The sequence below is a fragment of the Tamandua tetradactyla genome, chromosome 7 (genome assembly GCF_023851605.1).
Source record: "Tamandua tetradactyla isolate mTamTet1 chromosome 7, mTamTet1.pri, whole genome shotgun sequence".
Taxonomy (NCBI): domain Eukaryota; kingdom Metazoa; phylum Chordata; class Mammalia; order Pilosa; family Myrmecophagidae; genus Tamandua; species Tamandua tetradactyla.
In genome coordinates, this window is record NC_135333.1 from 65,210,286 (window position 1) to 65,236,181 (window position 25,896).

At 46.2% G+C, this 25,896-nt stretch overlaps 1 protein-coding gene and 1 long non-coding RNA gene across 2 annotated transcripts in view; one reads left to right on the forward strand and one right to left on the reverse strand.

The window, feature by feature from the left end:
* The window catches only part of TEAD4 (TEA domain transcription factor 4), a 48,241-nt gene that overhangs the window by 4,742 nt on the left and 17,603 nt on the right, over positions 1-25,896 (forward strand). Inside the window, exons 2-8 of the mRNA XM_077169697.1 lie at positions 6,521-6,585; positions 7,030-7,092; positions 10,664-10,792; positions 11,869-11,912; positions 12,356-12,411; positions 14,481-14,620; positions 15,650-15,823. Of these exons, the coding sequence (XP_077025812.1) occupies positions 6,521-6,585; positions 7,030-7,092; positions 10,664-10,792; positions 11,869-11,912; positions 12,356-12,411; positions 14,481-14,620; positions 15,650-15,823 (671 nt within the window). The remainder of the gene's footprint in view (positions 1-6,520; positions 6,586-7,029; positions 7,093-10,663; positions 10,793-11,868; positions 11,913-12,355; positions 12,412-14,480; positions 14,621-15,649; positions 15,824-25,896) is intronic.
* On the reverse strand, positions 8,211-13,969 carry LOC143691355 (uncharacterized). The gene is made up of 3 exons (XR_013179477.1): positions 13,849-13,969; positions 9,996-10,338; positions 8,211-8,568 (listed from the first exon to the last, which is right to left on the reverse strand). It is a non-coding gene; the product is annotated as an uncharacterized LOC143691355 (long non-coding RNA).

Here is a 25,896-nt window from a genome sequence, read left to right on the forward strand (position 1 = left end):
TTAGATAAGGAAACTGAGCTCTGAGTAGTTAGGTTAAGTGACCTGAGATCATGCAGTGAGTAACTGGTTTGTAGTTCCTCTGTCATGAGACTTTGAAGGGAGGGCTAGTGCGGAGAGAGAGGGGACTCAGCTGAGTAGAGGTGAGATGTAGAAATGGCCTGCACACAGGAGTTTGCAGGTGGGATCACAGTTCTAGTGTAAAGTGTGACTGTGGAAAGGGCCGGGCACCTGGTGGGGTGTGTGTGATCCTGGGGGTAGGACTGGGAGAACATGGTTGGGAGCCTGGACAGGAGTGCCCCACTCTCAGCCTGTCCCCCAGTTAGTGGCAGAGTGTCCTTGCTGTCCAGCTCTGCTTTCCCCATTAGCAGTCCTCGCCCCGGTGAGGTGGGACCACAGGTACGAGCCAACGGGCCCTGTGTGACATGGGTCCCCTGGCAAAAGGGCCCAGAGTCTGGGAGTTGTGTCCTTCCAGCCTCACAGAGGTGCTTTCTGGGTTTGGCTGAGACCAGCTGCCTTGTGGTGATGTCCAGCTGCCTGGCCAATCTGTATCGAGGTTATGTAGAACTTGTAGGCCCCCATCTCCTGCTCCCCAACCCTACGATCTCAGACACCAAAGGGACAAGCCCCTTGTCTGGGCTTATGCAGCTAGTCGCAGAGCTGGGACAGGGAATACAGCTCTTTTTCTCCCTATCAACTCACCTGGATATTCTATAGGTTCCTTATTGCCATTCCTTACTCTTTGCTGACCTTTCTTTTGGTTTTAGTGCTCTGCCTCTGGGCCCGCATGCCCTGCTCCCCTCTCTTCCTGTCCCTGACTCTGGGGTCCTCCTGGTCTGCACAGCTTCCCAGGTGCATTCACTCTGGGTAACACTGGCCAGGAGCAGAAGCAGATGGACAGACTCTTGGGTCCAAAGAGTCGGCCCTCCCTCCAGGACCTAGGTCAGGGTGAGAGCTGTCAGACATCACCAAGGACTTGTTTCATGCAGAGACCCAGAGAATCAGGGATGGATCCAGAGGGAAAAAGCAAAATGGCCAGTCATGGAGGCAGCTTGCAGCCCAGTAGGGGAGGACATCCCTGAGGAAAGCCACCCTTGTGTGGTGGTCGTGAAGCAGTGAGTATAGCCTGAGGAAACATGTTGTCTAGTTGTGTCTGGGACACTAACAAGCTGTGTGACTTTGCAGAAACCACTTCTTATCTGTGGGACTCAGCTTCTCTTCCTTTGGCTAGACGGGACCATCTGGAGTCACCTCGTCTAGGCTCATCCTCTAGGAGAGATGGCCCCAGTAGCTAAGGGTTAGGCTCTGGAACCATATTGCAAGGATTTGAGCCTCAACCACTTGTTGGTCTGTGGTCTGGGTCTGCCGTGTAGCACATACTTCACTGACCTTACACCATTTAGTACTGAGGATGGCTTACTAGGTGTGGTTGTTAGATAAGGACACTGAGCTCTGAGTAGTTAGGTGAGTGACCTGAGATCATGCAATGAGTAACTGGTTTGTAGTTCCTCTGTCATGAAACTTTGACTGAAGGGCCTCCCAGGCCTCTGTTTCCGCAGCTGTAGATTGGAGATGACGGTAGTGAGCTGTTGTGAGGATTGAATGAGTGGATACAGATAAAAATGGGCAGTATATGGCACATGGAAGTACTCACTAAATTTTCATTATGGTTATTAATACAGGAGCAGAAGAAAGTAGAGCAGTCCCCCCGTGTGGGTCCAAAGCCTGGATGAGAGGCCAGCTGGCCCGGAGGCAGTGGAATGGCCAGGCTGACCTCTGGAGGACCCTGGTGGCAGGAAGGAGGCTGTTCTGCCCCCCTAGCTCGGCACACCCATGGAAACCGAGCCCTTTACTCCCACACAGGGGCAGTTCTCAGCTGCTGGCATCAGCCACAGTCAAGCAGAACCAGCTGGAGGGACAAGCCAGCCAGGGAGGAAGAAAGTACAACTTGAAAAATTACAAAGTCAGCCGTAGACCCTTTGGGTTGGCTCCTATCCTACCCCTACTGCTGCCTCTCACTCGGGTTGATGGCCTGTCCAGTAGCAGAGGCCCTGAATGCAGAGGCAGTGGACCTGGGCAGGGGCTCTGTCTCTGTCACCTGGAATGGCTTGCACATCAGACTGGGCATCCGGGTTCTGGAGTGAGGGTCTCGGCCAGTGCAGGAACCTCCCCACCTGCAGAAAACACAACCCTGGATGAGGAGTCAGAGGCCTGTCTCTGGCTATGAGAAGAGCTCCCATTAACTGAGTGTACTCTGCGCCAGGCCTGGTTTCGGATGCGAGGGCTCAGCTAGGGGACAAACTAAGTGGGAGATGGGGTTAGGGATTCTGGCCTCAGTTTCCTCATCTACAAATAGGTTAAATTACCTGCCTTGATGTGGGAATGGGGTGGGTTTACTGTGACATTTATGAGGCATAAGATTTAAGACCCCTTACTTGCATGGGCCCCTTCTAAGAACCTGTTTTAAACAGTTTCATTGAGGTATATTTCACATACAATAAACTGCACATATTTAAAGTAGACAATTTGATGAATTTTGACATATATATATATATATAACCCATGAAGCCATCACTACCATCAAGATAGTGAATCAGTCCATCACCCCCAAAAGTTTTGAACCTAATTTTGCATTTGTATTTCTTGTTCTTTTTTCTCAAAGAGGGCCTCCCAGTTTTTAGAAGCTTTAAGCCCCACAAAAAGCTGGATCCGACATGTATAGAGAGGCTCAAATGAGACCAGAATAAGAAAACACTTTGAAAATTATGTAAGACTCCTGCAATTCCACTCCTAGGTATGTACCCCAAAGAATGAGAACAGGTATTCAAGCTTCAAAACCTCAAATACTTGTACATGAATGTTCATAGCAGCATTATTCGCAATTGACAAAGGATGGAAACAACCTGAAAGTCCATTGACAGGTTAATGGATAAACAAAATGTGGTGTATCCATATAGTGGAATAGTATTTTTGGAATGTAATTTTTGAATGAAGTCAATAGATTAGTTTAAAAAGTAAAGGAATGAGGTTCTGATATATGTATATTGCAACATGGATAAACCTTGAAGACTGCATACTAAGTGAAAGAAATCAGATAGAAAAGACCACTATTGTGTGACTCCGTTTATATGAAATGTCCAGAATAGGCAAATCCATAGAGACAAAAAGCAGATGAGTGGTTGCCAGGGGCTGGGGGAGGAGAGAATGGGGAGTAACTGCTTAATGGGTACAAGATTTCCTTTTGGGGTTATGAAAATGTTTTGGGACTAGATAGCAGTGGTGGTTGCACAAATACTGTATATGAACTAAATGCCACTGAATTGTATGCTTTAAAATGGTTTATTTTATATTATGTGAATTTACCTCAAAATAAAAAACTATGGAGGGCTGCTCAGAAGTAAAAGGCTGTTTGCATTTCGTTAATTCACACTTTTCTCTTAGAAGCTTAAAACACAGTGGGACATCTTCTGATCAATATCTTATTCACTCATTTATTTGTTTTATAGAATCATTTAACAATTATTTATTGAGAACCTACTACATCCAGGCAGTTAAAAACCCCTGTTCTCATGAGCTTTCCTTCCAGTGGGGAGGATAAATAGTACATGAAATAAATAATTAGAATGTTAGTACTCTATTGGAAGATATGGTACATTGGAAGGTGCTCTGGAGAAAAGTAAAGGCAGTAGGTGGTACCACAGTCAGTGGGGGCAGTTTCCACTTTCCACGGGTGGTCAGGGAAGACCTCACTCATACGATGGTATCTGAGCCAAGATGTGCAGGAGGCAAGGGAGTGAACCCTGTGATCTGTTCAAGGGACTGCGTTGGTTGGAATGGCCAGGGAACAACAAGGAGGCTGGGATGGTAGAGTGCAGTGAGGTGTGGGGTGACAGAGATGGGAGAAGGGCAGGTGGATATGGTAGGGGCTTCCATACCATTGTAAGGATTAGGCAGTTTTTTTTAAAAAAAACTTTTTTTATTGTAAAATATGACATATATACAAAGCAAGGAAAGAAAAAAGCAATAATTTTCAGAGCACACTTCAACAAGTAGTTACAGAACAGATTCCAGAGTTTGTCATGGGCTACTATTCCACCATCTCAGATTTTTCCTTCTAGCTGCTCCTGAATACCAGAGACTAGCAGGAAATTTAATATAGTGATTCAGCAGCCATACTTGTTTTTTAAATCCTATTTTCTCTTTTATACCTCCTCCTTCTCCTTTAATCCTTCTCCCAATCTATACGGATCTTTAGGCAATGCCTGCTCTGACTTTTTCATGTTGAGAAGAGTTATCTACACTAAAGAATAGGGGAATGAAATTAAATGATAATCTTACAGAGGCTGGCCCCTCTGAGTTTCAAGATTAATCTGACTAGACTAGACACTTTTAATGAGGGAGATGTAAAGTTTTTGGAAGGTTTTTGAGCAGAAAATCAGAGTCTGACTTTTTATTTTAATGAAAAGAGAAGAGATGGAGAGGGCCTGGGTGGAATCAGGGGGTTCATGGAGAAGGCTATTTTTGTGATCCAGGCAAGAAAGGATGGTGGTTGGGGCAATGGGAGTGCAGGGGTGAGATGTGGTTGGATTCTGGATTTATTTTGAAGGCAGACCCATCGGAGTTTGCTGACAGACTCATTCATTCATTTGAGGAATACGACCAGCTGTTGGAGATGTAGACATGAATGGCTGTGGGGTCACCTGCTTTGAGGTGTTGAGGACTAACAGGGAAAGACAGATAGATGGGGGACATGTGGCTTCCTGCATGCAGTTCAGTGTCCCCTACCTTCCCCATCCCTCCTGCCTTCTCACCCAACCCATAAGACCCTCCCACTCATTGTCAACGCCTGGACCCATTGGTACAATCCTTGACCTCCCTGCCCTCCGGAGCCTTCTCTTCCGCTTCATTCTCTTCCTTGCCCCTAGAGCAGTCTCTGAGCCAGCCTACTTGGGCCTAGCACCTGCTCATTTTAGTGAAAAGGAAACTGAGTTCTCATTGAGGCAAAGTTAAGGTTTGTTTTCTAAACTTAAAGATTTGGTTAGAAAAATCTGGAGGAAAACTGTTAAAAACTAGGTTTAAGAAGAAAAGGCTGTGCAGTTGGTCTAGAGGGTGGTTTCCCTTTTTCAGTAGCCCAGTGATGATTAGATGTTTGCCAGTGAAGATATACATTGCATAACTGCCTCATGGTTGCCTCTAATTAGACATAAGGTAGGACAGGTGAACATTTGTCAGACTACCAAAGGAGCCTATAAGATACTTCTCCCTGGAAAGCTTTGAGAAGAGACCTCTTGTTAGACTTGCTGTTTAGGTGCAGATCTGCCCACAGGCAATATCCCCAGTCCAATTTTTACCTCCTTCCTTCCTCTGATACAGACGGGCTGGCAGACAGACCTCCTAAGGGTGGCCGCCTAATTCAGCCTTGGCAGTGGGAAAAGGTCAGTTGGGGGGCCAATTTGTCCTGGCCTGTGCGCTCTGGTTACAACCCAGGTGGCGGGCAATCTACTCATCTCACCTCTCCCTACATTAGCAACTTCCGCTCTCAGCCAGCCAGAAGCCCTCCAGGCCCAGCGAGAAAGGGTAGGCTGGCAACTGTGCCCTCTGACCCAGAAGTGGAGCAAGGGATGCCAGCTCCCACAGCCTCCTCCCCTCCCCACCCAATGACTTCCTCCCTGGGCTGATCCCACGCAGAGGTGCAGGTGAAGGCTCACCTGACCAGCCTGAACTGACCCCTCGTCCATCCTCTGGCCGCTTTGCATGTTCCTTGACTGCAGCATGCACTGGAGCCTTTCTAGGCACACGTGTCTCATCTTTTCACAATCTCATTTACAGTAGTAAAGACGTGGATGGCTCTTTCCGGTTTCCAAGAGCTTTCACACATAGCCTGAGCCTCTAGAAGGCAGGGCATGCGGCAAGCCCTCAGTTTTGCCTGATGACTGGTCTGAGTCAGACCTATGGGTCTAGAAATTTGGTCTGACTGTGTTTCCTAATCCTCCACCCTGGGAACACCTAGTGTCTCAGCACTCCCCTCCTCCATGTCCCCTACTGCCCACAGACAGGAAAGGGTCTTGTAAAGTCCTGTGCACTTACCGTGGGATGTGGTGTAGCAGTGGTGATAGAATTGTGGAATTTCAAAGGGGAAGAGCCTGCAGAAGCCCTTCAGGAGAAGGTGGGAGCAGGAGGGGCTGCCGAGTTGCTGTGGGGATGGAGGGGTGGTAGCAGCCAGCAAGGGTTGAGGAACCATGTGGGGGGTCCAAGGAGGCTTGGAGAGGGCTTCCTGAGCTGTGAGCTGGCCAGAGGGCCATGGCCCTTTAACTTCCTGGCTGTCATATTGCCATTTCCCCCCATGAGGCTTCAGCTGCTTCTTCCTACTAGGAGACCCCTGCGATACAAGAGAGGTAGGAGGAAAGCCACACAATCCTCACCCCAAGTATGCACTCCAGGTGGGCAGAAGGCCGTCCCCACTTCCCTGCCCCCAGCCGTCTATCCTCTCCTCCCCACTGAGAGGCTGTTGGTGTCTCTGCAGGTCGGAACGAGCTGATTGCTCGCTACATCAAGCTCCGGACAGGAAAGACCCGCACCAGGAAGCAGGTGGGCCCTGGGGGGGACAGGTGGGCCTGGGGCCAGGTTCCCCAACACCAGCCAGCACCAAGGTGGGCCAGCCTAGGGAGGATTAGCTCTGTTTGGACTGTCACAGATGGTCATTTCCTGGGGCCCCTGCAGCCATCACTTAGGAGAAAACCCCCACCTTACTGGGGAGTCAGCCCCCCAACCCCCTTCTTCAGGACACCGGAAGAACGGAGAGTAAAACCTTGACTGAACACTTTTAAGATATTTCCAAACTCTGAAATAACTGAATAAGGCAGGACTAGGGGCCTGAATGACACATTCATTCACTCATTCATTCAGTCAGTCCGTCAGTTACTAAGTCCACAGATGGGGTTGAGGGCTGTGAAGGGCCGAGGGAGCAGGGGTGGGGGTGGGGGCCCCAGCAGTTTCACAGGCAGGGACAAGAGCCTCTCTCCTCTGCCACAGGTCTCCAGCCACATCCAGGTGCTGGCTCGTCGCAAAGCCCGCGAGATCCAGGCCAAGTTAAAGGTAAGGCAGATTAAACGGTGGGCCAGAGAGACCTGAGACAGAGGTGGGGCCAGTTGGAGCTCTTTTTCCAGCCAAAAAATCCCTTTTTGCATTTGGGTTTAGGGGCTGATACTTGTGTGAAAGTCATGGGTTTCTCGGGACCACTGGGTTCTACAGGTCTGCGCCCTCCTGTTTGCACAGATAGCTGCACTTGACCTCGGGGTCATGGGTGTGAGCACAAGGCCCCACAGCGTCCTGGGCGCAGCCTGCCAGCCTCCCGCAATTTCCCCCAGGCTGTGGGGCTGCAGTTTAGAGGTCCCTGCTAGAGGGCTGGTGATCACTTCCAGGTCCCATTCTCTGCTGACCTCCTGGGGCCTCACTTCCCACCGTCCATCCAAGCCTGCCGGGCTGCAGTGGGGGGGAGACCTCCTGTGGGTGGGGTTTGATGGTATTCGGGTTGCTGGCAGAATACCTTCTGTTCCCTGGACCAGCCCCGCCTTGTGGTATCCTCTGCTGAAGGGTGACTCCACCTGGTGGAAGGCCAGCCTCTCCCCATGGAGTCAGCCTTCCTGGGACCTGGGACCTGGGACCTGGGGGCCCTTTTGTGAACACCAGGAGGGAGTGCGGTCCCAGCAGAGAGGTGTTACAGCAGGCCTGGGCAGCTCTTGCTAGGAAGACCTAACAGTGGGGCATTGAATTAGACCATTAGTTTACACTTTTTAAAGCAGTAGAAACACCCCATCCCCCCTCCCCAAATACACAAAATATTACCCCATATGTGCTAATAGAGAAGCCACTTTGGTTAAAGATAGGTAGTCAAAGAAAAGGCTAGGGTCTCCTTGCTGCCATCCAGCCCCTTGGACCCCTGCTCAGGGGTTTAAAATCCACTGAGCTGGATGGTCTCCAAGGTTGTGTCTGATGCGATGCTAGAGGCTCAGGGCAAGCAGGTGGGACCTAGGAGCCCTCTGCCTTTGGAGCCACACCCCGTGGCCCACTGGGTCCACTCCTCCTGCTCATGGCCCAGCTGTCCCCCGCCCCCACAGCTGTGATGGCTCCTCACTCCTTCATGCCCAGGACAGCTGGCTGGGCGGCAGCTGTTGGTCCCTCCCTGTCAGGCTGGTACATGTGTGCTGCCCAGCCCTGGATTCCCTTCTCTGGTCTTCCTCAGCAGGTGGCCAGTCCAGAGAACAGGCCTACCAGTTTCTGTTGAGAGGGGAGTTTTTAATTCCCAGAGAGAATGCTCCTATCCTTGTCGAATGTTCTAACTTGGAGCCCTAGCACAGCCTTCAGGGTGTCACTGGATGGTGTCAGGAAGCCAGGGACCCCTTAAATAATAGGCATTTTCCTGGGGAGAAGGCCTGAGGCTCTCAGAAGGGTCTGGTATCCTCAGTAGTTAAGTCCTCTGGTCCAAAGCAGGCAGATACCCTGCCTGGCTCTACCATGTGGCTGTGGAGCTTGGGTGAGTCACCGAGCCTCCTTGTGCTCCAGTTTCCTCATCTGTAAAATGATAGGGTTAAACAAGGTGGTATCTGAGGTCCCCTTCAGCACCAACACCCAGTGACTCCCGAGCCCTGAACACTGGCCGCTGGCGGCACTCTCCATAATGTCCTTCCACCTACTCCTGATTCGTGCCCTGCCCTGCTGAGAAGGGTTTCCCGAGCACAGACTGCTTGCTTAGATGGACTGTCCAGGAAGGAACACAAGGCTCTCTGGCCTCAAATGCATTCGTGTCTCCCTGGAGGGAGAGGACTGGGTGGGGGGCAAGTCTAGGCGGGCCTGGCTTTTCCCTCCTGGAAATTACGAGTGTCCCAGGGGAGAGTCACACCTTATGCTTTCTCAGCTCCTGCTTTGGTGATCTGAGCCAGCCTCTGGGAGCAAGGCCCAAGTTTGACCCCAAAAAGAATAGTGTGGAGGGGCCCGGACAAGGAATCAGGGATAGACCTCACCAGCTACGCTGTTTGTCTGATTTGAGGGTGACCCCACCACCCAGAGTGATCTCCCTCGCCCTCTCGGGTGCACCAGGAGCCCCAAAGTTAAGTGGAGTTGCCAGTCTGGACCAAGCTCATGGGGCTGACCACTTCCATTATCAGCACCTGCTTAAATTCTCTAAGCCTCAGTTTCTTCATCTTTAAAATGGGGGTCCTCCTTGTCCTGCCAGCCTTGTTGGACTACTGTGATAAAGGGAAGTAACATATGAGAAAACCCATGGGCCATCTTTTATCACTTTAGTGTAAATAATCTCCCTGAGGTCTGCGTGATGGTGGAAGGGCCTGTCATACTCTGGTGAGACCCTGTGTGGGCCACCTTGACTCTTGAGCACGATTTAGGTCACCCATCTCTGTGTGAAACAGCCACAACAATACCTGCCTCACAAGGCTGATGGGCGGACCGCGTGGAGTATTTATGCAAAAATGTTCATAAACTGTAAAGATCTCATCCAATTCTCAACCTTTTTCACCACTTAAGGCAGAGCTGGGTCTACCAAGTTAATTATTATTATTAAGTAATGGCCGATTTATTTTTCCCATTAAAAAAAAAATGGGAAAGCCATAGCATTGGAAGCTAGAGAATTTTGAATCGAAGCTTCTGAGTTGGTAAACCCAAACGTTTAACCCCAGTGAAGAAGCTACACATACTGAATAATACTTGCTGTTCCAGTTGGGGCGTGTGGCCTTACTTTGAGCAGAGACACAGCTCCCATTAGATTTTTTGAAATATAGAAGGCTGTTTGATTAATTTTGCGATTGAGAAACTCAAGATGGGAACCACTGGCTTATCCAAGTATGAAACATTATTACTACTATTGTCATTATCACCAGTGTCATATAAATGGCTCTCCTAAGTGCTTACTTGTTCTGGGCCCACTTAGGGTGAGCCCATTCTCGGGGGTCTTGAGCATGTGGAGGGCAGACCCAGGTACTCACGTGCTGACACGTGAAAGTAGTTGAGTCCCAGGGGGGTGTGCAGCATGCCAGGGGAGACCAGGATTGACACTGGCGGGGCCGCAGGAGACCATCCTTGCCTCCGAACAGTCCATCTGAGTGAGGGCCTTCTCTCCACTGGAGGGGGGCTCTAACCTCTACCGTCAGCCAGGTGCTGAGCGAGGCCCCAGTGCACAGGTGAGCAAGACACAGACGCTCCCATTCTCAGGGTGTCCCCATGGTTAGTAAAGTAAAAGGTGATCTGGAAGATGGTCTCCGATGTCTCTCTTTTTTTTTTTTGTCTTTTTTTTATTGGAGAAGTTGACGGTTTATAGAAAAATCACACCTAAAATATAGTATTCTCATATACCACCCTATTATTATCACCTTGCATTAGAGTGGCTCATTTGTTCTAGTTCATAGAACAATCCAGTGTCTCTTGAAGCTCTAATAAAATAGACAAGGCAAGTGTTATGCCCCTTGGTCAGGTGAGGACCCTGGTTCAGAGAAACCAGATGATTTGCTCAGTCACAAAACAAGTTAACGGCACTGCGGGGAGTACAGCTGGACCCCCAGGGCCGGGCCCAGGTGGCGGTGGGACAGCGTCCCTGATCACGAGCCCAACAGAGTGACCACTGCTCAGGCCCTCCCTTCCGCTGTCTCCCCCCCAGGATCAGGCAGCTAAAGACAAGGCCCTGCAGAGCATGGCTTCCATGTCGTCCGCCCAGATCATCTCCGCCACAGCCTTCCACAGTAAAATGGCCCTCGCCCGGGGCCCAGGCTACCCAGCAGTCTCAGGGGTAAGTGGGGCTGCCCAGGGCCAGAGGCCGAGCCAGCCCTCACCTTTTCACTCCCCTCCCTTCTGAAGCTCTGGAGGCATTGGCCAGACCAAGTTTCCCTCACTGGAGTCCTCTCCGGCCAGGAGAGTCAGGACAAGGAGGGGCTGAGGATGGACAGGCTGGGCTGAATCCCAGCTCAGTAGCAAAACCACCCCTGGGGGCCTTGGCAGTGACAGAGCACATGTTTTATAAGAGGAAGAAGGCCATCCCCATTAGCTGACCGGCTGGGTGTTTCTTCAGAGTTGGCCATGTTTACAGATGAGGAAGCTGAAGTCCAGGGGACAGGAGCTGAAGCCTGGGGCTGGGTGTGGCACCTGCCCTTCCCTGAGAGCCCCCGCTCTCCGTTTCCCTCCCCACTCCTCCCTCCCAAGTGCTCAAGCTTCGGAAGAACAAATCCTCATCTGGATTTTAAACCTCTCGGCCTCAGGACTGGCCTCTCAGCCATGGACATGGGGCCACACTTTCAGAATGGCCCAGAAGACTCCTCTTTTCCAGGGCTGGGTCCTTACAGGGTTTTCATGGTTCTGGGGACTGAGTCTTTACGACGTACGGCCCTGCCCTTGGTATGTGGGGAACGGGCGGTGACAGACCCTGGTTCCAGGGACCCTCTCCAACATTTTCCAAAATGTGTTCCAGAGAGCACAAAGTGTTAGAAAGGTGGGACGCGGAATGGTTCTGTAGATAAGTAAGTCTGGGACACTGCTGGAATTACTATACTACAGGATTTTTAAGAGCCTAAAGAGCTGATGGCCATGGAGTCTCTAAGGGAGGGACACCGTATACAGTGTTTACCAACTCAGGGTCCTTTTACCACAGAATTTCCAGAGACTAGAGTTCCTTGCAGCACATTTTCGGGATGCTGTCCTAACCTATTACACTAGATAGTAGCATTAACTTTCCTTTCTACCACCCCTAAGCTTTTCCTTGCTGGAGGGTTGCTGGCCCTGGGGGCCTGAGGTTTCGGGCTCACAGCCTCCCCACACCAAGGGGCCCCTGTGCACACAGGCTGTGCTGACGCTGCACTTTTGCCTCCTCAGTTTTGGCAAGGAGCTTTGCCAGGCCAAGCCGGAACGTCCCATGAGTGAGTATGGCCTGGGTTGTGAGACTGGCTGCTCCCTGAACTGAACTGGAATCCCAAAACTCATGGGAGTCAACCTGGCCCCTGGGAGGGAAGGAGCCCTAGTCACGGGTCAGCCTTTCGGGGTAGTCTTAAGTTAGGGATTGGGCTCTCCTGCTGTAAAGCATCAGTTGACTTTGGTCTGGGTTGTGAATACCCTGGGGTGGCATTTGCCAGAACTCCAGTCTTTCAGGGTGTAGGCAGGGCCAGAGCTTAGGAATCAGTTGCTGGGCTGACTTGGGAGAAAGGAAAGTCTGGGATTCTCCGGCAAACAGACAGGCTGCCTCTGCAGACCTGCCACAAAGCCTGAGGGAGGGAGCAGGAGGCCAGAGGGCCTGGGACCCTGCCCAAGGCTCTGCGGCTGTGTCTGCTGCAAGGCTTTACACTTCTCTCCCGTCTCCCTGCAGTGTGAAACCCTTCTCTCAACAGACCTACACTGTCCAGCCTCCTCTGCCTCTGCCAGGTGGGTCAGCAGTGCATGGCTCTCTCGCATGTCTGCACACCTGTGGGCCCAGGTTCCCAACAGTGGAGACTGTGCATCCCTCTTGGGTGCTTCCCTATCACGTGCTTGGGAGATTCCTCCCAGTCATTGGCTCACCCCACTCCTGCTCCAAGCACGTACATTTCATGTATGCTGAGCTCCTTTATGCCCTGTGTTGCCTCAGCTGCTGTGCTCCACCCCACCAAGCTGCCCTTGTAAGCTGTCCCTATACACCTTGCTCCTGGAATAGCTTCTCTTAGGATGCTCTGATCTTCTCCTTTAAAGAGAGGGATCTGAGGGGAGCCTGGTTTTTCAGCCTAGAGTCTCTCACTTGCACAGGGTATCCGGGAAGAGACCTGGGACATTGTTTTGGCAGCTGAGCAGAGCCCTAGCAGAGGGAAGGAAGGTTCCGCCAGCTGGACCATTCACGGAAACCCCTTTCCCTCTGTCCCTGCCTCTTCCTCATAGGGGTCCCTCACCACCTTCCACTCTTGTGCTGAGGCACCTTTTCAGCCTCAGGAAATGATTCCCTGTCTGTGTTCTGGCTTCTGGCTACCTGGGGCTTATCTTGCCTCTGAGAGCAGCCTCTCCTCCCCTCTGGATTCCTGAGCACTGATTTCTCTCATCTGCCACATCAAAACAGTCTCTAAGCCCTTTGCAGTCTCTTATCTGTCCTCTCCCTCTATCTGCACTGACACCCTTGACGGCTTTGCCTGGATTACTGTAGCCACTTCTTCGCTGGCCCTGTCTTCTCTTCATCCTGTACAATTCATGAGGTGATCTTTCTACATCTGCCGCACTGTGTTGCTTCTAGGCTTAAAGTCCTTTAATGGCTCCTGGTGCCTTCAGGATAAAATCTAAACTCCACAGCAGGACTTGCATGGTTCTTCATGTGAATTTCAGCTGAATGACTCAACTCTTGCATTAAGCGCTGGCTCACATGTCCGGCCCGGGCCTCCGCCCACCTCTTCAAGTGCTCCTTCTTGGTTCCCTACCTCAGTGCCTGTGCTGCCGCTCGCCAGACTCTCCAATGGGAAATTCCAGATTTCTCCTGCCCTGACCTCTCAGGTCCCTGCATTCTTGATGTCCCAAAGTTTTACTCCAGTCCTCCCTCTTCTGCCCTTCCCCACCTCTTCCCCCCTCTGTCCTGCTTTAATTCACACCTTCTTCCTTTCTTTTCCACCTGGAAAACTGCAAGGGCCTTGCTTCTAATCTGCACCACCCCTGCACATATGATCCTTTCACTGCCCTTCTGTAAAGTTCTCACAACTTCCCTGACCTCACAGGATGAGAGTCTAGTGCTTAGCTTGGTGCCCGCAGCCTCTTTAGCTTTGTTTCCTGCAGCTGGCACAAACCTATTCTTCTCCCCTGTGCTACTTATGGTTTCCCAACTTGCTGAGCTGTTTCGCAGCCCCTTACTTCTGCCTGTATTGCTGCTTCTGCTCGTGTCCAAAGCCACCTCCTGCTTGTTCTTCATAACTTCACTTAAGCATCCCTTTCTGGGGAAAGCCTTTCCTGACCACTCCCCAGCTGGACTAGGTGCCTTTCTCCTGTGCTGAGTGCAGGCCTCCACGGTTTCATCACAGTCACTTATTTATTAGCAAATCTTTATTGAGTGCCTCTCTGTACTGGCACTGGTCTAGGTGCTGGGGATGCTGCAAAATGGGAAATGTCCCACTCTGAATTTTGTGTTAGATTGTGATCATTGATTCACCTGCTCATTTTTCCGACTGGACCAGAAGACCCTCAGGCCAGAGCCTGCCAGGACCTGCCAGGACCTGCTCTGGGAACCCTCTCAGGCCATCCAGGCACCCTCCAGAATTCAGAATAGAACATAGTCCTGGCAGAGGCTTGAGTGGACTGAGCTGTATCTGGCCAGCCCCTCCCCTCCACTGTCCCTCTGGGAGGCGCCCTTAGGGGGCACGGGAGATCCCCAGCTAGTGGCATCTCACAGGGTCAGGGGGAGCAGGGGTTCCTGGGGAGCTCTCAGAGGGTGTTGGCAGGTTGGGCTTCTGTGAACAGGCTCCCGTGCACCCTCCCATTGCGGGCAGGGTTCGAGTCTCCTACAGGACCTACCCCATCGCCCTCGGCACCCCCGGCACCCCCTTGGCAGGGCCGCAGCGTGGCCAGCTCCAAGCTCTGGATGTTGGAATTCTCAGCCTTCTTGGAGCAGCAGCAAGACCCTGACACGGTAGGACCTGGCTTGGCCTGGCCAACTCACCATACCGTTGTTTCCGGGGTCTCTTACTTCCATGCCATATCCACTTCTTTTTCTGTCTATTTCTGCCCTTGTCCTACTCTTTTCCTCCAGTCCACTTTTGGGCTTAATTTAGGCTCCCTGTTCCTTTTCAGCCTTTCCTCCCCTGACTTTTCCCTCCCCTTTCCTTCCTCGCTCCACTTCTCCTTCCTCGCACTGTATGTTCTTCCCTTTCCCAAACCTTCCCATGGTGTCTTTGCTCACCCCAGTTAGGCAGACTCCCTGTCTTCCTCCCTGCCTTTCCCTCCGACTCCTGTGCCTGACCCACAGCCTGTGGATGCCAGCAAGAAGCCCCCCAACTTCAGCCTCAGGGGTCCTGGGTGACCAGTGTCCCCTTCAAGGGTCGGAAGTAGACCTGGTAGAGGCCAGGTGGGCAGGACACCAAAGAGCAGGGACATCACAGCCCATTTCACCCTGAGTTGTTGAAAGTTAAATTTTCGCCAAGGAACCCATTCATCAAACTCACACAGAAGCCCAGTGTGTAAAACAGAAGCAGGGTTTCTTTGGTTGTGACGAGGTGCATGTGAGAAGTACCAAGGCAGCCCAAACCCTCCCTCCCCGTCCCTGAGGGTGGAGCCCAGCTCAAAAACACCTTATTCTGGGCAGGGTCTTCTGTCACAGTTGAGAAAATGGAGGCCCAGAGACATAAAACAACTTGCCTAAGGTAGAGGTGCATTTAGTGACAGCCAGAACTAATAATAATATAAAGAATGGTCACAGTTTATTGAGTACTCCTGGGTGCCTGGCACCGTGCGAGGTGCTTTATCTCCATTAACTTTCTCGCATTCAGTCCTTTACCTGTCTCTGCTTGGTTAGTGGTGGGCCTGGGACCCAGAGAGGTTAAGTGACTTGCCCCAGACCGTGTGGCAGGGGAGTGCTGGAGCTGGGGTGTGACCTCCAGTCTGTCTGTCTGTCTGCCCTATTGCCTCCCACCCCGCCTGAGACGAGCTGTTCCCCCAACAGTACAACAAGCACCTGTTTGTGCATATTGGCCAGTCAAGCCCAAGCTACAGTGACCCCTACCTCGAAGCTGTGGACATCCGGCAGATCTATGACAAATTCCCTGAGAAGAAGGGTGGACTCAAGGAACTCTTTGAACGAGGACCTTCCAATGCCTTTTTTCTCGTGAAGTTCTGGGTAAGCCCTTTGGGAAACTTGTCCTTTCCTACACCCATGCAGCCAAGTTAGTGAGGAGAAAAGAGGGAGAGAGAGCCTAAGGTGCCATTGAAAGGGTGGAAACTTGGTGCAGGGTTGGCGGGGAGACGTCAGGACTAAGGGAAGAGCCAGTACAGACTTGACGTCCAGCGGTGGATGCTGAGGCAGGGTTGGGGGCCAGCAAGACCAGAGAGCTGGGCTAGCAGAGTGAAGCCCTTTTTTTTTTTTTTAATTAAAAAAATTAAGAACAAACAAATACATTAACATTTCATTCCGTTCTACATATATAATCAGTAATTCTCAATATCATCACATAGTTGCATATTCATCATTTCTTAGAACATTTGCATCCATTCAGGAAAAGAAATAAAAAGACAACAGAAAAAGAAATAAAACGATAACAGAAAAAAAACAATTATACATACCATACCTATTACCCCTCACTTTCATTGATCACTACCATTTCAAACTAAATTTATTTTAACATTTGTTCCCCCTATTATATATTTTATTCCATATGTTCTACTCGTCTGTTAATAAGGTAGATAAAAGGAGCATCAGACACAAGGTTTTCACAATCACACAGTCACATTGTGAAAGCTATATCATTATACAATCATCTTTGAGAAACATGGCTACTGGAACACAGCTCTACATTTTCAGGCAGTTCCCTCCAGCCTCTCCACTACATCTTGACTAACAAGGTGATATCTATTTAATGCGTAAGAATAACCTCCAGGATAACTTCTCAACTCTGTTTGGAATCTCTTAGCCATTGACACTATGTCTCATTTCTTTTGGTCGAGGAGGTTTTCTCAATCCCTTGATGCTGAGTCTCAGCTCATTCTAGGGGTTTTCTCAATCCCTTGATGCTGAATCTCAGCTCATTCCAGGATTTCTGTCCCACATTGCCAGGAAGGTCACACCCCTGGGAGTCATGTCTCACGTAGACAGGGGGAGGGTGGTGAGTTTGCTTGTTGTGTTGGCTAGAGAGAGAGGCCACATCTGAGCAACAAAAGAGGCTCTCTTGGGGGTGGCTCTTAGGCCTAGATTTTAAGTAGATTTGACCTATTCTTTGTGGGGTCAAGTTTCATATGAACAAACCCCAAGACTGGGGGCTCAGCCTATAGCTTTGATTGTCCACACTGCTTGTGAGAATATCAAGAATTCAACTTGGGGAATTTGAATTTCTCCCCGTTCTCACCATTCCCCAAAGGGGACTTTGCAAATACTTTTCCGCTCACTGATCAAATCACTCTGGGATTCATCAGGGCATCACTCTGGACAAGCCAACAAAATCTCATGTCCTACCTGAGATTCCAAGTACTTATGGTGTTCAATCAAGCTATCTACATAAGTTATATTAGGAAATGCACTAGTCAAAATATAAATTTTGTACCAAATAAACATTTTTTGCTTTAGTCTCACATATAAGGTGACATTTTAAAATATTAATTACCATCTGTTTTCAGCACCCTGCAATAATGACATTCCTTTGTTCTTCCTCATGCAAAAGCATTTTTAAAATTTGTACATTTAGTCACTATCATACACTCTAGGCATTCCTAGATTACACCATCTCAATCTTTAACATCTATCTTTCTGATTTCATTTATGCCCCCAGCCCTCCTCCCTCTATCATTCTCACATGCAGCTTCATTCAGTGTTTTAACATAATTATATTACAGTTAGGTAGTATTGTGCTGTCCATTTCTGAGTTTTTGTATCCAGTCCTGTTGCACAGTCTGTATCCCTTCAGCTCCAATTACCCAATATCTTACCCTATTTCTATCTCCTGATGGTCTCTGTTACCAACAAAATATTCCAAATTTATTCACTAATGTCAGTTCATATCAGTGAGACCATACAATATTTTTCCTTTAGTTTTTGGCTAGTCTCACTCAGCATAATGTTCTCAAGGTCCATCCATGTTGTTACGTACTTCATAAGTTTATTCTGTCTTAAAGCTGCATAATATTCCATCGTATGTATATACCACAGTTTGTTTAGCCCCTTGTCTGTTGATGGACATTTTGGCTGTTTCCATCTCTTTGCAATTGTAAATGCTGCTGCTATAAACATTGGTGTGCAAATGTCCGTTTGTGTCTTTGCCCTTATGTCCTTTGAGTAGATACCTAGCAATGGTATTGCTGGGTCATATGGCAATTCTATATTCAGCTTTTTGAGGAACTGCCAAACTGCCTTCCACAGCGGTTGCACCATTTGACATTCCCACCAACAGTGAATAAGTGTGCCTCTTTATCCATATCCTCTCCAGCACTTGTCATTTTCTGTTTTGTTGATAATGGCCATTCTGGTGGGTGTGAGATGATATCTCATTGTGGTTTTGATTTGCATTTCTCTAATGGCCAGGGACGTTGAGCATCTCTTCATGTGCCTTTTGGCCATTTGTATTTCCTCTTCTGAGAAGTGTCTGTTCAAGTCTTTTCCCCATTTTGTAACTGGATTGGCTGTCTTTTTTGCTGTTGAGTTGAACAATCTCTTTATAAATTCTGGATACTAGACCTTTATCTGATGTGTCATTTCCAAATATTGTCTCCCATTTTGTAGACTTTTTACTTTCTTGATGAAGTTCTTTGATGCGTAAAAGTGTTTAATTTTGAGGAGTTCCCATTTATTTATTTATTTTTTCAGTGCTCTTGCTTTGGGTGTAAAGTCTATAAAACTGCCTCCAATTATAAGATTTATAAGATATCTCCCTACATTTTCCTCTGTTTTATGGTCTTAGACCTAATGTTTAGATCTTTGATCCATTTTGAGTTAACTTTTGTATAGGGTGTGAGATATGGGTCCTCTTTCATTATTTTGCCTATGGATATCCAGTTTTCTAGGCACCATTTATTGAAGAGACTGTTCTGTCCCAGGTGAGTTCACTTGACTGCCTCATCAAAGATCAAATGTCCATAGATGAGAGGGGCTATATCTGAACACTCTATTCGAGCCCTTTTTTGATGGGTGCTGCTGATAGTCGGAGGCCAAGCCTGGTGGGGGTGGAACCGTGGGGGTCGTGTGCTGGGAAGAGACTTATAAGAACTGCTGAGGGGACAGACGAAGAGCTGGCATTGACTGCCCTGCTCATCCGTGCCTTTGTCAAATGGCAAATCCCATATTGGTCTCAGGGCCTGGAGCAGGACAGCTGGTCTATGAAAGCTCATCTCCAAGGAATGTGGGACCAGAAAGGGAGAGTATGGGGTTAGATCACTCCATTGGTACTGCTTCCAGGGCCAGTGTACCCCCAAAGAAACACCCACCCCACTTCTCTAACAGCACATCCCACAGCCTTGGCTTCCACTGCCTGCACCTTCCCGCCCCCACTCCAGCTCACCCCTGAGCTGGGGCCGTGTGTCGGACTGCCTCCACGGGAAATGCCTTCTCCACAAGCTAGTGGTCCCTGCTCCTGGAGCTCACCTTTCAGGGCTCCTAGTGCACTCAGAAAAGGGGCGCAGGAAAGAGAGTCAGAGAAATGCCAATTAAACCGGTAGGGCCCCTCATCCTTAGGTGCTTAGTTTTTGTGTTTTTTTTTAAGTGAGGATTTCTCAGTTTTTATTTTATATACAAAGAACTAGCATTGTTTCTTTAGTTGAGTTGAGGTCTTAGACAACCGCTGAGTCCATCTTCATGAAGTATACTAGTGGAAGCACTGGTGGCCCTCACTGAGGCTGTATTTCCAGATCAGACTGTGCCAGTTTGAGCAGATGCAGCAAGAGTGGGAATCCTTCTGGCCCTGTGATTAGAGCCTTTGGATATTCCTGGGGCATTGGCACTGGGCTTAGAGCTTTACTCTTCCTAGAAAGATGTACATTCTCTCAAAAGTTTGTATATAATTCCACATGAGTTACAGGCCCCTGGCTAGGAGCTCCTAGACTAGTTCTCATGGTGGTTAAACCTGTGGGTCAGGCTATCTCCCCTTGACAGAAGAGGGGGAAGAGCTGAGTCAGAGATGTAGGGCCCCTCATCCTTAGGTGCTTAGTTTTTGTGTTTTTTTTTAAGTGAGGATTTCTCAGTTTTTATTTTATATACAAAGAACTAGCATTGTTTCTTTAGTTGAGTTGAGGTCTTAGACAACCGCTGAGTCCATCTTCATGAAGTATACTAGTGGAAGCACTGGTGGCCCTCACTGAGGCTGTATTTCCAGATCAGACTGTGCCAGTTTGAGCAGATGCAGCAAGAGTGGGAACCTTGGCTGGATTTTCATGGGTGGCTCCAGGAGAGGTGCTGGTGACTCATCTTACTTGCAAGGTGTAACAAGGCAAAACGCAGGTGCTTAGTTTCTGCACTCTGCAGGACAGCTTGTCCTGCCAGCAGGAAGGAGGTTAGACCTGGGCCTTTAGAGATGGGCAGGATGTATTAGGCAGAGATGGGAAAGGATATTATACCCTGGGGGAGTACATGAGAAGAGAAAGCATGAGGATGTGTGCTCCAGTGAGGAAGTATCCAGTCAAGGGTGTAGAGGAGGGAATAACATAAAGCAAACTGAAAACGTGAGTTAAGAGTTAGATCCTGGAAGATCCTTGTCATACAGAATACTGGATTTTAGTCTGTGCTAGGATGAAGAATAGGTAATGCACCAAAAGGCTTATAGCAAAAAGCATCAGATTCTTATCTCACGCCTCCCTACACCCCAGTCCTGATCCCCACCTCATTGTGAATTCTAGCTGTTATTCTGATACGTTATCTCCTTAGTTTGAAATAATATGTTTGTATTGTTAGATCTTGATATATTAAGGTATGATATATTTATTCTATTATGGTAGAAAAAAATTAGCTATTATACTGCTTCTCCCCTTGTCCTTCTAATATAAGCATATCACAATAAATTATACAATTTAGTAAAAGCAATAAAATGTTTGCATTATTTTGCAATGTAGATTAACCACCATAGAGTCAGTATAAGAGTGTATTATGATTATTATTGTAGTTCTTGTACAACTTTTTGTTTGTTTGCATATTAAAGGCTTTTTAACTTGCATACTATTTTTTTTTTTTTGGCATGGGCAGGCACCAGGAATCCAATCCGCGACTCTGGCATGGCAGGAGAGAACCGTGCCTGCTGTGCCACCATGGCCTGCCGAATTTGCATACTTTTAAATAAACTTATCCTCAAAATTTTGCAAGTCATTCCATCAGAACTACCATATACCTTTCTGTTGGTTTCGTATTTTTTCCCAAATGCCTAAACATATCAGATAATTTATCAGTTCTCCCTTTCTTCTTGAGATCTTTCTCCTGAATGTTCTCCTAGTTCAGCTGAAACTGATTATTCTCCAGGCCTGCTTTACAGTTGTCATCCTGAGACTTTATTGATAAAGAGGAATATTAAATCTAAAGTTTCCTCAACCTCGCTTTTCTCTTTTCTGATGTACCCCCTCCTTTTCCTGGAGTACATCTTCTAGTACCTTCCTGAAAAAAGGTGCATGGTAGATAAATATTTTAAGTCTTTGTATGTTTGAAACCTTATTCTTATGTTTGATTAATAGTTTGATTAGATATAGAATCTAGATTGAAAGGCATTTTCTCTGAATAATTTCTAAGAATCATTTTTCTTTAGAAGAACCATTGTCTTCTAAAATCATTGATTTTTTTTTATATCTATACAGTGGAATATTATTTTTTTTCTTCTTTTTTTTTTATTAATTAACGGAAAAAAAAGAAATTAACCCAACATTTAGAAATCATACCATTCTACATATGCAATCAGTAATTCTTAACATCATCACATAGATGCATGATCATCGTTTCTTAGTACATTTGCATCGGTTTAGAGGAACTAGCAACACAACAGAAAAAGATATAGAATGTTAATATAGAGAAAAGAAATAAAAGTAATAATAATAGTAAAAACAAACAAACAAACAAACAAAAAACCCTATAGCTCAGATGTAGCTTCATTCAGTGTTTTAACATGATTACTTTACACTTAGGTATTATTGTGCTGTCCATTTTTGAGTTTTTGTATCTAGTCCTATTGCATAGTCTGTATCCCTTCAGCTCCAATTACCCATTATCTTACCGTGTTTCTAACTCCTGCTGGACTCTGTTACCAATGACATATTCCAAGTTTATTCTCGAATGTCCGTTCACATCAGTGGGACCATACAGTATTTGTCCTTTAGTTTTTGGCTGGACTCACTCAGCATAATGTTCTCTAGGTCCATCCATGTTATTACATGCTTCATAAGTTTATCTTGTCTTAAAGCTGCATAATATTCCATCGTATGTATATACCACAGTTTATTTAGCCATTCTTCTGTTGATGGACATTTTGGCTGTTTCCATCTCTTTGCAATTGTAAATAACGCTGCTATAAACATTGGTGTGCAAATGTCCGTTTGTGTCTTTGCCCTCAAGTCCTTTGAGTAGATACCTAGCAATGGTATTGCTGGGTTGTATGGCAATTCTATATTCAGCTTTTTGAGGAGCCGCCAAACTGCCTTCCACAGTGGTTGCACCAGTTGACATTCCCACCAACAGTGGATAAGTGTGCCTCTTTCTCCGCATCCTCTCCAGCACTTGTCATTTTCTGTTTTGTTGATAACAGCCATTCTGGTGGGTGTGAGATGATATCTCATTGTGGTTTTGATTTGCATTTCTCTAATGGCCAGGGACATTGAGCATCTCTTCATGTGCCTCTTGGCCATCCGTATTTCCTCTTCTGTAATTTCATCTTCTGAACAGATGTCTGTTCAAGTCTTTTTCCCATTTTGTAATTGGGTTGGCTGTCTTTTTGTTGTTGAGTTGAACAATCTCTTTATAAATTCTGGATACTAGACCTTTATCTGATATGTCATTTCCAAATATTATCTCCCATTGTGTAGGCTGTCTTTCTACTTTCTTGATGAAGTTCTTTGATGCACAAAAGTGTTTAATTTTGAGGAGCTCCCATTTATTTATTTCCTTCTTCAGTGCTCTTGCTTTAGGTTTAAGGTCCATAAAAGCGCCTCCAATTGTAAGTTTCATAAGATATCTCCCTACATTTTCCTCTGTTTTATGGTCTTAGACCTAATGTTTAGATCTTTGATCCATTTTGAGTTAACTTTTGTATAAGGTGTGAGATATGGGTCTTCTTTCATTCTTTTGCATATGGATATCCAGTTCTCTAGGCACCAATTATTGAAGAGACTGTTCTGTCCCAGGTGAGTTGGCTTGACTGCCTTATCAAAGATCAAATGTCCATAGATGAGAGGGTCTATATCTGAGCACTCTATTCGATTCCATTGGTCGATATATCTATCTTTATGCCAATACCATGCTGTTTTGACCACTGTGGCTTCATAATATGCCTTAAAGTCCGGCAGCACGAGACCTCCAGCTTCGTTTTTTTCCCTCAAGATGTTTTTAGCAATTTGGGGCACCCTGCCCTTCCAGATAAATTTGCTTATTGGTTTTTCTATTTCTGAAAAATAAGTTGGGATTTTGATTGGTATTGCATTGAATCTGTAGATCAATTTAGGTAGGATTGACATCTTAATTATATTTAGTCTTCCAATCCATGAACACGGTATGCCCTTCCATCTATTTAGGTCTTCTGTGATTTCTTTTAGCAGTTTTTTGTAGTTTTCTTTATATCGTTTTTTTGTCTCTTTAGTTAAATTTATTCCTAGGTATTTTATTCTTTTAGTTGCGATTGTAAATGGGATTCGTTTCTTGATTTCCCCCTCCGCTTGTTCATTACTAGTGTATAGAAATGCTACAGATTTTTGAATGTTGATCTTGTAACCTGCTACTTTGCTGTACTCATTTATTAGCTCTAGTAGTTTTGTTGTGGATTTTTCCGGGTTCTCGACGTATAGTATCGTATCGTCTGCAAACAGTGATAGTTTTGCTTCTTCCTTTCCAATTTTGATGCCTTGTATTTCTTTTTCTTGTCTAATTGCTTTGGCTAGAACCTCCAACACAATGTTGAATAATAGTGGTGATAGTGGACATCCTTGTCTTGTTCCTGATCTTAGGGGGAAAATGATTGATTTTATACCACTCTAATTCCTGATTCCTTCTTATGTAACTTGTTTTTTTAAAAAAAAAAAAAAAAGCATAATTTTTTTATTAAGAAATTGTGTGTTGGGCGGGCCACGGTGGCTCAGTGGCAGGAACGCTTGCCTGCCATGCCAGAGGACCCGGGTTCGATTCCTGGTGCCTGCCCGTGTTAAAAAAAAGAAATTGTGTGTTTACAGAATAATCATGCATAAAATACAGGATTCCCCTATACCGCCCCACCCTCAAAACTTGCATTGGTTAAGAAAATTTGTTTAACTTGTTTTTCTCTCTCTAGAAGTTTTAGTATTTCTCCTTTATCATGTTCTTAAATTTCACTTTGAGCTTTGGAATATATGTTTTGTTTTTTTCTTCCCACTTTTGAGCCAGGCACTTATAATCAGAAGATTATGATCTTTCAATTTTAGAAAATGTATTTGTATTTATTTCTTTAATAATTTTTTCCCCTCTATTTTCTCTGTGTTCTTTTTCAAGAGCTCCTATTAATTAGTATGATATTGAATCTCCTCGACTTAGTCTCTGATTTTTACCATTTCTTTATTTATTTTCCAGTTCAATTTCTTGTTCTATTTTCTTGGAAATTTCCTTGACTTTATCATCTAACTCTTCTGAATTAGTTATGATTATATGTGAATGCCTATTATATAAAATCCAAATTAACAGTGGCATAAATAAACAGGGTTTTTTTTCTTTTATGCAAAGGAAATCTGGAAGGAGATTGTCCAGAGTTGGTATAGTGGCTCTGTGAAATCACCAGGGACCTGACTCTGCTCTGTCCATATGCCATCCTCAGTACATGGCTTCTATCCTCAAGTTCGTGACTGCCTAGAGTTCCAGCCATCAAGCCTTTATTCCAGGCACCATGAAAGAGGAAGCCAAGTTAGCTTCCTTTAAAGAGCCTTTTTGAAAGTCCCACACACCATTTAATTAGTTGTCTGATTACACTTGGGTAAATTGCCCTCCTGGGTAAACTCAGGATTCTGTTACTATAGAAGAAGTTGAATGAGTCTTTGAATTGTGGTCTATATAGTTCAATTGATATATTTTTTTTCTTTCTTAGTTATGGTTCATAAAATCATGATATATCTTGTAGCTAATGCTGATTTAGACTAGTAGAATATGGCATCAATCTCTGCCATACTTTCTACTGAATATTTAATTTTGACTATGATATTTTTTATTTCCAGATCTCTTTCTTATTCTTTGATTGCATTCTGGACTTGTTTGATGGATAGAATTTTCCTCTTATCTCTCTGGGGATATAAAATGAGAGTTATTTTTGTAAATTTCTTCTGCTCTCTTCTTTGTCTTAGTTTCCTTTTTTTTTGTCATTAAAGTTTTTATTTTGAAATAATTTTGAACTTCCAAAAACAGTATAAAACTAATACAGAGAACTCCAGCATATCCTCAATCCCCCAGTTATCCAGATCCACCAATTTTTTTTTAACTTTTTTATTTTGAAATAACTTCAAACTTAAAGAAAAGTTGCAAAAATAATACAAAAACAATATGTAGAACTCCACTATAACTTCCAGTTACACAGCTCCACCTATCTTAACATTTTGCCACATTTGCTGTATCATTCTATCCATCTATCTGGCTATTTATCAGTTCATTTTCTGAACACTTGAGTGCAGTCTGTATACATCATGCTCCTTGAGCACTTAATAATATATACATTTTCTAAGAACAAGGAAAGCCACTTATGTAATTAGCTTATGTGCAGTTTTCAGGTTCAGGAAATTTAACATTGATATAAAGCCTACAGTTTATATTCCAGTATTTTCACATGTCCCAATAATGTCCTTTTGAGCCTATTCTCCATTATTAAATCCTGTCTAGGATCATGTACAGGTATACCTCATTTTATTGTGCTTTGCAGATTTTTTTTATATCTTTCTTTCTAAATTGAAAGTTTGTGACAACCCTGTGCCATTTTTCCAACAGCATGTATTCACTTTGTGTCTCTGTCACATTTGGAATTCTTACAGTGTTTCAGACTTTTCCATTATTATTATATCTGTTATGGTGATCTGGGATCA